This window comes from Triturus cristatus, chromosome 4_2 (assembly GCF_964204655.1).
Source record: "Triturus cristatus chromosome 4_2, aTriCri1.1, whole genome shotgun sequence".
Taxonomy (NCBI): Eukaryota; Metazoa; Chordata; class Amphibia; order Caudata; family Salamandridae; genus Triturus; species Triturus cristatus.
Window position 1 is genome coordinate 923,252,453 of NC_140586.1, and position 14,281 is coordinate 923,266,733.

The window sequence follows — 14,281 nt, forward strand, 5'->3', positions numbered from 1 at the left end:
TCACACCCTCTGGCCCAGCAGAAGCAGGTCCTATCTTCCTTCACACACCTTGGGCCATCCTCCAGTTTGGTCCATCTCTTCTTCACAACTCCTGTGCTCAGTACTACTGGCCTGACCCTACCCTCACACCTCTTGTCTCCAGCCCTAGACCGTGGCAATCCTTACCCTCTCACACAGGAGCTGGCGTTGGCCCTTCCACCACTCTGGTGTCCTTGGCACCCAAGGTAAGGGCTTGACCGCCTCTTCCCTCAACTCTCTTCCTGCATTGATGGAGTCTAACTTTCTCTTCCTTCCACACGATTGGGGTCAGCCCCCCTCTTTGATCACACCAGTGGCGTAACATTAGCTTCCCTGCAGCCCCTTGCAGTGGGGTGGACCCCTGAGCATCGAGTGGGGGCCCCTTCAGCACTGTGCACATGTGCCAGCCCCTGGTCTGAGAGCTCCTGACTGGTAGTACTTGTACTTTGCAGGGGGGGCCCCTTCAAGTTTTGTTCTGCCACTGGATCACGCCTCCCTCGCACCAACGACCTTACCTTCATGGTGGGTGCGGACTCTCACAGGCTGGCTCCAGTCTCCTGGGATCCTAGAGTTGGCACGGACTCTGAACTGGTACTCTGTGCTGGCATTGAGCCCGGCGATGAGTTTCCGGGTCTCATTCTCAGTGTCGGTATCGATCCACTTCTGCTCGCTGGGCACTGCCATCGCCTGGCACTCGATCGTGTACTTAATAATTCCTCCATTGGGGTCTTCGGGTGGCGACCAGGTCAGCTGCACTGCATTTTCAGACTGGGCACTGCCATGGAGGTCTCGAGGAGGCGACGGACCTGGCAACGAGAAATCAGTGCAACTGTAAAGATGACCCACAGGCTTCAGGCTGGCACAGGGTATCAAGACCCTGGTGCACTCCTCCATGCTGTATTATCTGGTTCATTCACACGCATTTTCCAATAAACAAACATACACATACTGCAAATCACAGATCAGTTTATGCTACGATCAACAGCAAAGCCCCAATAAAACAGTGGTTGGTTCGTCTCAGTTAAGTACAGGTCTCACTTTGTTTGAGTGCGATAAATTCACAGGCCCTCTTCTTGTCAAATCTAGCTTCACCTTTGAACCCTTAGGCTCTTATCAAATAATGAGATAAGCCAAAAACAAAGTCATACTCCACAGATGATATTAATGTCCCAGCAACAGGATATCGTGTTCTTGATTAGAGATGGGTGGTATATTCCAGTCAGGCAGCGGAGTTTTGGCCACTCCACGTTACGCTTCTGACACGAAGTTCTGGCCAAACTCTGTCAACCACCGCATAGCACAGTTGTTTGTCACACGCGGCTCCCCATCAATAAGTTGGCGAGCGAGATTTAGCTTCCCCTAGCTTGATTTTTGGTTGTTAAGAGGGCACGCGGCTAGATTTCTCCAACGTGAGAGGTGGTAACCATTCACAGTAAGAAATCTGTGACTCAAATAGAAGATCTACTGGAGAGGCAGCAAAATCAACTCAAGAAGTTGCACCTTCTGGCACACTGCGTGGTGCATTTCGCGCTGATTTCAGCGCGGAGCGGGGTTCTGGTGCTAACTCACAGTGCGAGCAGCACTATGTGCCTATTTACGCCCGTTCACAGAATTATGTGGAATCTCGCTGAGTTTTGTAACTCTTTGGAACTCCGCAAAGTTAAACTTCTGCCCAGGCCTAGTCTTGATCCAGCTTCTGGACTCAAGGTAGGAGCTTGTGTTGTCAAGAGATAAATAGAAAAGTATGGGGAATTCGGAATAGTTTGCGGACAAGCACCTGGACCATGCCGCGTAGTAGGATAACCATAGAAACTGGAAAACACTAAACTTGATGAGAGTTTGTGTTTATGTGTGTCTTAATCGCTGGTTATGCGGATCTAACAGGAAGAGACAATGCACAATGGAAGATGAGGATTGCTCTGCATGACTTCTAGGCTGATCCAAATTCTAGGCTCCACCCTTCTGGAATAAAAGCCTGTAAGTCAGTGAACACCACACACCCTTGTGAATCCTAAAGTCCTCAACTAAAGAATGCTTCCAACCAAGTCTCAAGTCCAACCACAAGTGGTTTCAGCCCGACCAGAAGCAGTTTCTGCCCAACCAGACGTGGTTTCGGCCTGACCAGAAGTGGTTTCAGCCAGACCACAAGTGGTTTTTGCCAAAACACAAGTGGTTTCCGCCCAAACACAAGTGATTTTAGCCCATCAGAAGTGGTTTCAGCCTGACCACAAGTGGTTTCAGCCCGAATATATGTGGTTTCAGCCCATCAGAAGTGGTTTCAGCTCAACAACATGTGGTTTCAGCCCGACCACAAGTGTTTTCCCAGAGTGTTTGACCTCAATACCCAGCAGTGAACACAAGTGGTTTCAGACCTTCAGAAGTGGTTTCAGCCTGACCACAAGTGGTTTCAGCTAAAATACAAATGGTTTCAGACTGTCAGAAGTGGTTTCAGCCTGACCACAAGTGGTTTCAGCCCGAACACAAGTTGTTTCAGCCCGAACACAAGTGGTTTCACCCTGTCAGAAGTGGTTTCAGCCCGACCACAAGTTGTTTCAGTCCAACAACAAGTAGTTTCAGCCTGAACACAAGTTGTTTTAGCCCATCAGAAATGGTTGCAGCTCAACAATACGTGGTTTCAGCCCGACCACAAGTGGTTCCAGCCTGAACACAAGTGGTTTCAGCCCATCAGAAGTGCTTTCAGCCTGAACACAAGTGGTTTCAGCCCATCAGAAGTGGTTTCAGCTCAACATGTGGTTTCAGCCCGACCACAAGTGTTTTCCCAGAGTGTTTGACCTCAATACCCAGCAGTGAACACAAGTGGTTTCAGACCATCAGAAGTGGTTTCAGCCTGACCACAAGTGGTTTCAGCTAAAATACAAATGGTTTCAGACTGTCAGAAGTGGTTTCAGCCTGACCACAAGTGGTTTCAGCCAGAACACAAGTTGTTTCAGCCCGAACACAAGTGGTTTCACCCTGTCAGAAGTGGTTTCAGCCCGACCACAAGTTGTTTCAGTCCAACAACAAGTAGTTTCAGCCTGAACACAAGTTGTTTTAGCCCATCAGAAGTGGTTGCAGCTCAACAATACGTGGTTTCAGCCCAACCACAAGTGGTTCCAGCCTGAACACAAGTGGTTTCAGCCCATCAGAAGTGCTTTCAGCCTGAACACAAGTGGTTTCAGCCCATCAGAAGTGGTTTCAGCTCAACATGTGGTTTCAGCCCGACCAAAAGTGTTTTCCCAGAGTGTTTGACCTCAATACCTAGCAGTGAACACAAGTGGTTTCAGACCATCAGAAGTGGTTTCAGCCCGACCACATGTGGTTTCATCCCAAACACAAATGGTTTCTGTCTGTCAGAAGTGGTTTCAGCCCGACCACAAATGGTTTCAGCCCTACCACAAGTGGTTTCAGCCCGTACACAAGTCGTTTCATCCTATCAGAAGTGGTTTCAGCCCGACCACAAGTGGTTATAGCCCGACCACAAGTGGTTTCAGCCTGAACACAAGTGTTTTCATCCCATCAGAAGTGGTTTCAGCTCAACAGCATGTGGTTTCAGCCCGACCACAAGTGTTTTCCCAGAGTGTTTGACCTCAATACACAATAGGGGCCACAAGTTGTTTCAGCCCGACCACAAGTGGTTTCAGCCCAACCACAAGTGGTTTCAGCCCAAACACAAGTGGTTTCAGTCCGAACACAAGTATTTTCAGCCCATCAGAAGTGGTTTCAGCCCGACCACAAGTGGTTTCAGCCCAAACACAAGTGGTTTTAGCCCATCAGAAGTGGCTGCAGCTCAACAACAAGTGGTTTCAGCCTGACCATAAGTGGTTTCAGCCCATCAGAAGTGGTTTCAGCTCAACAAGAAGTGGTTTCAGCTCACCAAGAAGTGGTTTCAGCCCATCAGAAGTGGTTTCAGCCCAACCACAAGTGGTTCCAGCCAGAACACAAGTGGCTTCAGCCCATCAGAAGTGGTTTCAGCTCAACAAGTAGTTTAAGCCTGACTACAAAGTTTGACCACAAGTAGTTTCCCAAAGTGTTTGACCTCAGAACCCAGCAGTGATTCTGCGCCTCTGATGGAACATACATTTGATAATATAAAAGCAGCAAGTTTCACTCCATCAGATGTCTCACTCCTTGGGCTGTAGCTCTTTCTCAATGAGAGAAGAGTGTGTTGGACATCAGCCAGCTTTATGCAGAGAGCATGAAGTCGGTCCCTCCCAGGGAGACTCAGCTCCCTAGTGTAACCCAGGCTTTCCACTGAGGGGCTCCTTTCGAGCACAGCAGCAATCTTGAATGAGGTGCCAACGTCAGATCGTGCCTGCATTGGGATTACATGTAGTCAACACAATTCACACCTTGGGGTTTTCACTATTTTCCGATTTCTGCGGGAAATGGAAGTAAAATGTGTGAAAAATAGCTGTACGAAATTACATTAATGTGTCTTAAGCCAATGACAAATATAATGGGATAAACAAATCAAACTGCGCTCTTTTTTTTTTTTGCAGAGTTTTATATAGCGCAAACTTGACCCGAATTGGGTATCAAAGCGCTTTACATAGCACCAGTTACCTTACATGAGGATACACATTCATTTTTTGGTTAGGCATGGGGAGATTAAGTGATTTGCCCAGAATCACAGGGTGTTCAGCGTCATTGCAGAGACTTAAACCCAGTTCAGCAGATTTGAGGTAGACGGCCCTAGCCATTAGGCCAACTCCTCTCTCTTGTTTAGAAGACACCTTGAAATGTGTAAGTTCTGCTGGGTTTCGCCCTCTCCCTCAAATCTCTCTTCAGCTGTAGTATGTGAATCAGGACAACAAAGTCTCTCCCTCACACACCTCCCAGCAGCCTTTGCATCTTGGTGATGGGGGATCTGAGCTCTCAAGCACTGTTTCTTGTGCCCTCCTTTATATGTTTGTCACCTAAAACGCCCCACCTGTTTGCTACGTTCAGTTATGGGAGGCAGAATCAGGAGGTGTCTCAGTGAAGGGCCGGGTGACTTCACTGCATAAGTTTACTATGCAGGTGCCCACTGCTCAGACCAGTCATCAGCTCGGCTGAGGTGTTACTATAAGTAACGAGTAAGTCACTCGGCATTGTTACTACTGTCGTTACTACTCCTGCTCCTTGTGAATAGCTGCTTATGCAGAATCAGCTGGGCTTTTCTCAATTTTACAAATCTTCAGAAAATGTGCAGGAGCTGAGAAAGCACCATAAAATGAATCAATCTGCATTTCCTTCAGAAAAGGGTATTTGAACTGCCTCTCTTTAGAGCTTCAGCGGCCTTCCTTCCCAGAGTAAATACACTGGATTCTATCAACAAGAAGTGTAAAAGGACAGGTGGAGACAACTTTACATCTCCACCTAAATGCACTTTTACTTTCCTAGCAGGACACCTGAAAAGCTGTGCCTGGTGCTGGTTTTCAGCCATGCTACTAAGAATATTGTGTGACTAGTCTCCATGATCCTAGGCTTTGTACAGAGCATCAAACTCCGCACAGGAGGAATGGAACCTCCCCTGTACAAAGCATCAAACTCTGCATAGGAGGAATGGAATCTCCTCTGTACATAGCATAGATAGAACTTCACACTGGAGGAACGGAACCTCCTCTGTGCATAGCATAGATAGAACTCCGCACAGGAGAAATGGAACCTCCTCTGTACAGAGCATAGATAGAACTCCGCACAGGAGGAATGGAACCTACTCTGTACAAAGCATGGATAGAACTCAGCACAGGAGAATTGGAACCTCCTCTGTACAAAGCATCAAACTCTGCATAGGAGGAATGGAATCTCCTCTGTACATAGCATAGATAGAACTTCACACTGGAGGAATGGAACCTCCTCTCTGCATAGCATAGATAGAACTCCGCACAGGAGGAATGGAACCTCCTCTGTAAAGAGCATAGATAGAACTCCGCACAGGAGGAATTGAACCTCCTCTGTACAAAGCATGGATAGAACTCCACACAGGAGAATTGGAACCTCCTCTGTACAGATAACAAACTCTGCATGGAAGGAATGGAATCTCCTCTGTACATAGCATAGATAGAACTCCGCACAGGAGGAATGGAACCTCCTCTGTACAAAGCATGGATAGAACTCAGCACAGGAGAATTGGAACCTCCCATGTACAAAGCATCAAACTCTGCATAGGAGGAATGGAATCTCCTCTGTACATAGCATGGATAGAACTTCGCACAGGAGGAATGAAACCTCCTCTGTACAGAGTATAGATAGAACTCTGCACAGGAGGAATGGAACCTACTCTGTACATAGCATGGATAGAACTCCACACAGGAGAATTGGAACCTCCTCTGTACAGAGCAACAAACTCTGCATGGAAGGAATGGCACCTCCTTTGTACAGAGCATCAAACACCGCACAGGAGGAATGGTACTCCCAAAATAGAAATCATTAATTCCTCTTTCTCTCAAAATATCCCTCTGCCCAGCTGCCCTGTAGACCCAGGTTCTGCGGTAGCACTACCCGTCTCCCTCACATATATCCCGCCCTTAGATCTTAGCCATGTAGAAAGTATTATGCAACAGGTCAAATCAGGATCACCCACTGACCCGGCCCCTCCGCGAGTTCTCACCCCGATCACCAGTCAGATCTCACCCACCATTCAGGACCTGCTAAACTCCTCTCTCCACGCTGGAATCGTCCCGCCTTTATGGAAGAGAGCAATGGTCAAGGCTCTATTAAAAAAACCTAGCCTCGATCAAAACAATCCTTCCAACTATAGACCTATTTCTCTGCTACCCTGGCTCAGCAAACTACTAGAGAAATATGTCAACTCAGTCCTGACACACTTCTTGGAATCAAACGACATACTTGATTCCTCACAGACGGGCTTTCGGCCCCTTCACGGAACCGAAACAGCCTTGGTCGCAGTGACGGAGGAGGCAAGAAGGATCTTAGACACCGGTGGGTCTTCGGCCATCGTTCTACTCGACCTTAGTGCCGCCTTCGACACTGTAAACCACAACATTCTTCTCCACCGTCTCAGTAGGATAGGAATCTCGGGAGCGGCACTCACCTGGCTGAGATCTTTTCTCACAGATCGATCTTTTCAGGTATTTGAGAAAGATTTCACCTCCTTCAGCAGACCCCTGAACTGTGGGGTGCCCCAGGGCTCCTCCCTGAGCCCCACCCTTTTTAATGTTTACCTTAGTCCTTTGGCTGATGTCGTCCGCCCCTTTGGAGTGAAAATTATCACCTATGCGGACGACACACAGCTGGTGGTGGCATTGGACCCCCCTCTCAATTCCCACCACAGCCTATACAAATGTCTGGAAGCAGTCGCCGCCTGGATGTCGGCCTCCTGCTTAAAACTAAATGGGGAGAAAACAGAGATTATTCTCTTGGGAAATACCATCACCAAATCTATCGACTCCATCTGGCCCCTTTGCCTAGGCTGTCCCCCCGAACCCAAAGAACAAATCAAAAGTCTCAGCATATGGCTGGACAGAACACTCAACTTTAACTACCAGGCAACTAAGCTTGCTGCCACATGCTTCGGGCTCCTGAGGCTACTCCGCAAAATCCTCCCCCTTCTCCCTTTCCACTCAAAACGGATCATGATCCAAGGGCTGATTCTATCTCGCCTTGACTGCGGAAATGCCCTATACCTTGGGGCTCCACAGTCCACGCTCAATAGACTTCAAATTGTCCAAAACTGTGCCGCCAGGACCCTCCTCGATATCCCGCGACGAGTCTCAGTCAAAGCTCGACTGAAAGATCTCCACTGGCTTCCTGTGAAATCGAGGATTGAATTCAAGGCCATGTGTATTGCCCATCGCTCCTACTGGGGAACAGGCCCTGATATCAATCGCCCCCTGGTAAATGCCTATCATCCCAATCGTCTCCTCAGATCCGGGACATCTTATCTCACCACAGTGCCCCGAATCAAGAGAGCCAGGTGTGGAAGCCGGTTGCTCTCCTACAACCTAGCCAAGCTCTGGAACACTCTCCCCCTCTCAATCAGATCAGAACCTAAACTACTTACCTTCCGAAAGCTCGTTAAAACCTGGCTTTTTAATAAATCATCTTTTTAATAAATCATCTTTGTAATAAATTATTTTAATAATTCGTTTAAGTCTAGCGAACTCCGCCCAGCCCAACCTCTGCAGCGCTGGGACGCCCCATGGTAGCCATCGCGCTTTATAAATTATCTTTTCATTTCATTCATTTCATTTTCTGTGCATAGCATAGATAAAACTCTACACAGGAGGAATGGAACCTCCTCTGTACAGAGCATCAAACTCTGCATGGAAGGAATGGCACCTCCTTTGTACAGAGCATCGAACTCCGTACAGGAGGATTGGAACCTCCTATGTGCATAACATAGATAGAACTCCGTACAGGAAGATTGGAACCTCCTCTGTGCATAACATAGATAGAACTCCACACAGGAGAATTGGAACCTCCTCTGTGCATAGCATAGATAGAACTCCGCACAGGAGAATTGGAAACTCCTCTGTGCATAGCATAGACAGAACTCCGCACAGGAGGAATGGAACCTCCTCTGTGCATAGCATAGATAGAACTCCACATAGGAGAATTGGAACCTCCTCTGTGCATAGCATAGATAGAACTCCGCACAGGAGAATTTGAGCCTCCTCTGTGAATTGCATAGATAGAACTCCGCACAGGAGGAATGGAACCTCCTCTGTACAGAGCATCGAACTCTGCATGGAAAGAATGGCACCCCCTATGTACAGAGCATCGAACTCCGCACAGGAGGATTTTTCTCTGTGCATAACATAGATAGAACTCCGCACAGGAGAATTGGAACCTTCTCTGTGCATAGCATAGATAGAACTCCACACAGGAGAATGGGAACCTCCTCTGTGCATAGCATAGACAGAACTCCGCACAGAAGAATTGGAACCTCCTCTGTGCATAGCATAGATAGAACTCCGCACAGGAGGAATGGAACCTCCTCTGTGCATAGCATAGCTATAAGTCCACACAGGAGAATTGGAAACTCCTCTGTGCATAGCATAGATAGAACTCCGTACAGGAGAATTGGAAACGTATCTGTGCATAGCATAGACAGAACTCCGCACAGGAGGTTTGGAACCTCCTCTGTGCATAGCATAGATAGAACTCAACATAGGAGAATTGGGACCTCCTCTGTTCATAGCATAGATAGAACTCCGCACAGGAGATTTGGAACCTCCTCTGTGCATAGCATAGATAGAACTCTGCATAGGAGAACTGGAACCTCCTCTGTACTGAGCATCAAACTCTACATGGAAGGAATGGCACCTACTCTGTTCAAAGCATCGAACTCCGCACAGGAGGAATGGAACCTCATCTGTACATAGGATAGACAGAACTCCGCACAGGAGGATTGGAACCTCCTTTGTACAAAGGATCGAACTACGCACAGGAGTAATGGGACATCCTCTGTACAGAGCATTGAATTCTGCACAGGAGGAATGGAACCTCCACTGTACAGGGCATAGAGCTCTGCACAGGAGGAATGGAACCTCCGCTGTACAGAGCATCAAACTCTGCATGGAAGGAATGGCACCTCCTTCGTACAGAGCATCAAACTCCACACAGGAGGAATGGGACCTCCTCTGTACATAGCATAGCCAGAACTCCGCACAGGAGGAATGGACCTCTTCTGTGCATAGCATAGCTATAAGTCCGCACAGGAGAATTGGAACCTCCTCTGTGAATAGCATAGATAGAACTCCACACAGGAGGAATGGAACCTCCTCTGTGCATAGCACAGCTATAAGTCCGCACAGGAGAATTGGAACCTCCTCTGTGCATAGCATAGATAGAACTCCACACAGGAGAATTGGAACATCCTTTGCGCATAGCATAGACAGAACTCCGCACAGGAGGAATGGAACCACCTCTGTGCATAGCATAGATAGAACTCTGCATAGGAGAACTGGAACCTCCTCTGTACAGAGCATCAAACTCTACATGGAAGGAATGGCACCTCCTCTGTTCAGAGCATCGAACTCCACACAGGAGGAATGGAACCTCCTTTGTACATAGCATAGATAGAACCCCGCACAAGAGGAATGGAACCTCCTCTGTGCATATTATTGACTGAACTCCGCCCAGGAGGATTGGAGCCTCCTTTGTACAAAGCATCGAACTACGCACAGGAGTAATGGGACATCCTCTGTACAGAGAATTGAATTCTGCATGGAAGGAATGGCACCTCCTTCGTACAGAGCATCGAACTCCACACAGGAGGAATGGGACCTCCTCTGTACATAGCATAGACAGAACTCCACACAGGAGGATTGGAACCTCCTCTGTACAGAGCATTGAACTCCATACAGAAGGTATGGGACCTCCTATGTACAGAGCATATGTGAGACCGGCCTCGTGGCGTGGGCCCTCCCGACCAGCAAGCCACCCTGCAACCGCACGGATCCTCGATGTCACAGACTTCCGGCCACCCCGGCCCAACATCCCGATGGCCGGCCCGACCCCAACACGCAGGCCCGGCCGAGGGAGAGAGGAACCCCCCAAGCCAGACCGAGAGGCGCCGACCCTGTCACACCTCTGGTCTCTTCCCCAAGGACAGTTTCGATCGGCCACCAGGCCCCCGGTGAGCGGCCGCCTCTCCTGCTGGGTGTCTGGAGTCCCTCCTGGACCCACCTGAACAGATCAAAGGGCCAAGCGACAAGAAGCCCCGACACACCGCCCCCAGTCACCAAGACCCCTCTCGGCGAGGACTCCGGACTTCAAAGAGGAGCGGAAGTATAACAAGGGGTGCGGAAGGGACGGGAGGCAGAGAAGACCTGGACTGACGAGAGCCTGCTGACCTGGTCGCAGCTCGATCGCTCCCCGAACCGAAGAACGCTACCCGAACTCTGAACCATCAGAGCCCTGCTGACGCTGTCGCGGCTCCCCGAACTCTGAACCATCTGAGCCCTGCTGACGCTGTCGCGGCTCCCCGAACTCTGAACCATCTGAGCCCTGCTGACGCTGTCGCGGCTCCCCGAACTCTGAACCATCTGAGCCCTGCTGACGCTGTCGCAGCTCCCCGAACTACGAACCACCTGTGCCTGCTGAGTGACTCGCGGCACCCTCCTCCAAGAGAATCGGCAGAGATTGCCGAGAGAAGTAACATCCCCCCAGCTCGAGGATTGAGAGCTGTGCGCAGGATACTCCGCAGAGACACTGACTCAAAGACTGTCCCGCTACCCTCATACCCCTATCACGAGATCGCCGCCGCTTGTGGCACTAATTCCATACTTGCCTTCCGGATCATAAAGATCCCTTACAACTAACGATAAAGTATACTGTCTTACGAAGAACTACTGTGTGGTGTCCCTCTATCAGAAGAGTGTAAGCGCAGCGTGTGCGATCCTAGGTACGAGACCCTTCCAGGAAGGGCCTCCCCGCTCTTGCTCGGCCTAACTCTGGGAGAGGTGGGTCCCCGGGTGGTCAGGAACGCATTCCGCAGCCTCCCCGGTGAACGCCTTCCAACATTTGGTGGCAGACGACGGGATCCGAGCTAACACCTAGAGATCGTGCAGTAAACGGCTGACGCACTACCAAGAAGAAATGGAAGGAGAAACCTCCCTAGGTGCCGCAGGTACCAACACGAGCACGACATTCCGAGAGGACCAGTTGGAATCTTATACGCACCGAGAACTGAAACAATTTTGCAAAGACCTTGGAATCGCTACCACCGGATTAAGCACGAAAGAGGACTTCCAGGGAGCATTAAGACCTGGGTCGAGGCAGGAGCTTCCCGGGCACAAACAGAAGGAGAGCCGCCAAACGAACCACGAAGCACCCCGGGGAGGAACGGCGCCCCCGAGGGGGGCCTATCCCCAGAGGAGCTAGCGGACCGAGAAAGGGGCCGCAACCACGAACTAGAGCTAGCAAAATTAAAAATCGAGGGAGAGCTAAAACTGGCCGAAAAGAAACTGGCGGTAGAACAATTACGCCTACAAGGAGAACTCGAGGAAAAGAAACGACAGAGAGAGCACGAAGAAAGAAAACTCCAAATAGAACACGAACGCAGCCTGAAAGAGATCGAGCTCAAGGCTAAAAGTGAGGAGGCCAGACCCTCGGGAACTCAACCCCTCTCCTCCATCGTGGAACCAAAGGTCCACATCCCCAAGGATGTGGTGAAGGAATACTATAAGAACGACGACATCCAGCAATGGTTCAAGGCCTACGAAGTCGCCATGACCTCCCACCGAGTCCCGCAGAAAGACTGGGGGGCTGGGTTGTGGGGCCGGTTCCTGAGCGAGGGGAGAGATACCCTACTAGATCTACCCTCCTCGGTGCTGAACTCCTACAGTCACATGAAGGAGGCCCTAGTAGCTAGATATGGGCTCACCCCGAGATGTACCGGCAACGATTTAGAGACTGCAAGAAGATACCCGGTACCACATGGGTGGAGTACGTGAACTTTTACAGCCGGGCCTTGGACGGGTGGATCAAGGGCAGCAAGGTCTCCACCTTTGAGGAGCTGTTCGACCTAATCGCATGGGAACACTTGTCCGCCAATTGCTTTGTGGAGTTACGCCAGCACCTCCTGGACAGCAAACTCACGGACCCTCGAAAACTGGCCGTCAAGGCTGACCGATGGGTGAACACCCGGGCCTCACGGGGTCCCGTGGGAGACTACGGTCGCCACAGTCAGGGACACCCCCGCCAGAGGGGCGGAGGGAATCAAGGCCGACCAAGAGAACTCCCGGGGGGATCCCAGCACAGTCCCCCCAGAGGACAACCTCCGCCCTTTCCAGCCCCACCTCCGGCCAGCACCGGGCCACCGGGGAGGTCGGGGCCCCGAGTGAGGATCACCTGTTTTCGCTGCCAACAGACCGGACACTATGCCAGTGACCCTCAATGTCCCATGTACCAACGACCCGCCACGACAACCCCGCCAGCTCGACAAATGGCCTCCGTAGCCCTGGGGGAAGAGATGGAAGACTCCGAAGAATGGGAAACAGCCGCCATGGCCTTGGTCTCCCTAGGGGACCGAGAGATGGTCCCCGGAACGTCCCTGCCCGCCAACACGAAGAAGTACCGACAGCAGGTGACGGTCAACGGTCACCGCGTCGAGGGCCTCCGGGACACTGGGGCGAGTGTCACAGCGGTCCACTGTCACCTGGTCTCCGAAGACCAGATCCTGCCCGACGCCTTTTGTCCAGTCATATCGTCAGACAATTCCGAGAGCCTATGCCGGATGGCCGATACGAATGGGGGGGAGTCACCGGCAAGTTGAGGGTGGCAGTCCGAACCTCCCAGCCCGTAGACTGCCTCCTGGGCAACGACCTTGAGAATTCCCCGTGGGGACAAGTGGAACGAAGAGCCCATCTAGAGATGATGGGCCTACCCGAATGGGTATGCGCCACCACGCGCTCTATGACTCTCAGATTGCCTTCCTCCGAGGGAGGTGAGGCCATTCCGCTGAACACAGTCACCGTCCCCGAGGTCCGGGACGCACTACCCGAGCCCGACGACCTTCTTCCGGAAGAAGCGACCATTCCCGACGATGGGTCGGTGCCTCCAGATCCCGAACCCCTGACCGAGCTCGGGGACCTGCCAGAGATGGCCCAGTGGCACTGCGAGGGAGGTCCCTCCCGAGAAGAATTCTGCCAAGAACAATCCACCTGCCCTTCTCTCATTGGACCCCGACAGCAGGCCGAGGCCCAAGCAGCAGGCGACCGGAACGGAACCCAATGGGTGTACTGGGAAAACGGCCTCCTGTACAGCGAACAGAAGTCGGCTGAGTTGGGATCGGCCCGAGTACTGGTGGTACCCCTGCGCTTCCGAAATCTCCTCCTGGGCCTGGCCCATGATGTACCCCTGGCCGGACACTTAGGCCAAGATAAGACCTACCAGCGACTCGTCACCCACTTCTATTGGCCCAAGATGCGAGCAAATGTGGAGGCCCACTGCAAGTCCTGCCTCACGTGCCAGGCCAGCGGAAAGAGTGGGGGGAAGCGCAAGGCTCCGCTACAACCCTTCCCCGTCGTCAGTACCCCTTTTGACCGGGTGGGAATCGACATCGTGGGACCGCTGGACCCCAAGACCACCCAGGGCCACCGGTTCATCCTCGTCCTGGTGGACCATGCCACCCGCTACCCCGAAGCCATTCCCCTCCGCACCGTGACGGCCCCCGTGGTAGGCCGGGCCTTGATGGGGATCTTCTCCCGCGTGGGGTTCCCTCGCGAAGTCGTGAGTGATCGTGGCACAAACTTTTTCTCCAAATACATGGGGTCCCTATGGCAGCAGTGCGGAGTATCGTACAAATTCACCA

At 51.3% G+C, this 14,281-nt stretch overlaps 1 protein-coding gene across 1 annotated transcript in view; it reads right to left on the reverse strand.

Annotated features, from left to right (window-relative positions):
* Nucleotides 1–14,281, reverse strand: part of TIE1 (tyrosine kinase with immunoglobulin like and EGF like domains 1) — a 329,526-nt gene that overhangs the window by 113,339 nt on the left and 201,906 nt on the right. Inside the window, exon 13 of the mRNA XM_085602980.1 lies at nucleotides 534–824. Within this exon, the coding sequence (XP_085459106.1) occupies nucleotides 534–824 (291 nt within the window). The remainder of the gene's footprint in view (nucleotides 1–533; nucleotides 825–14,281) is intronic.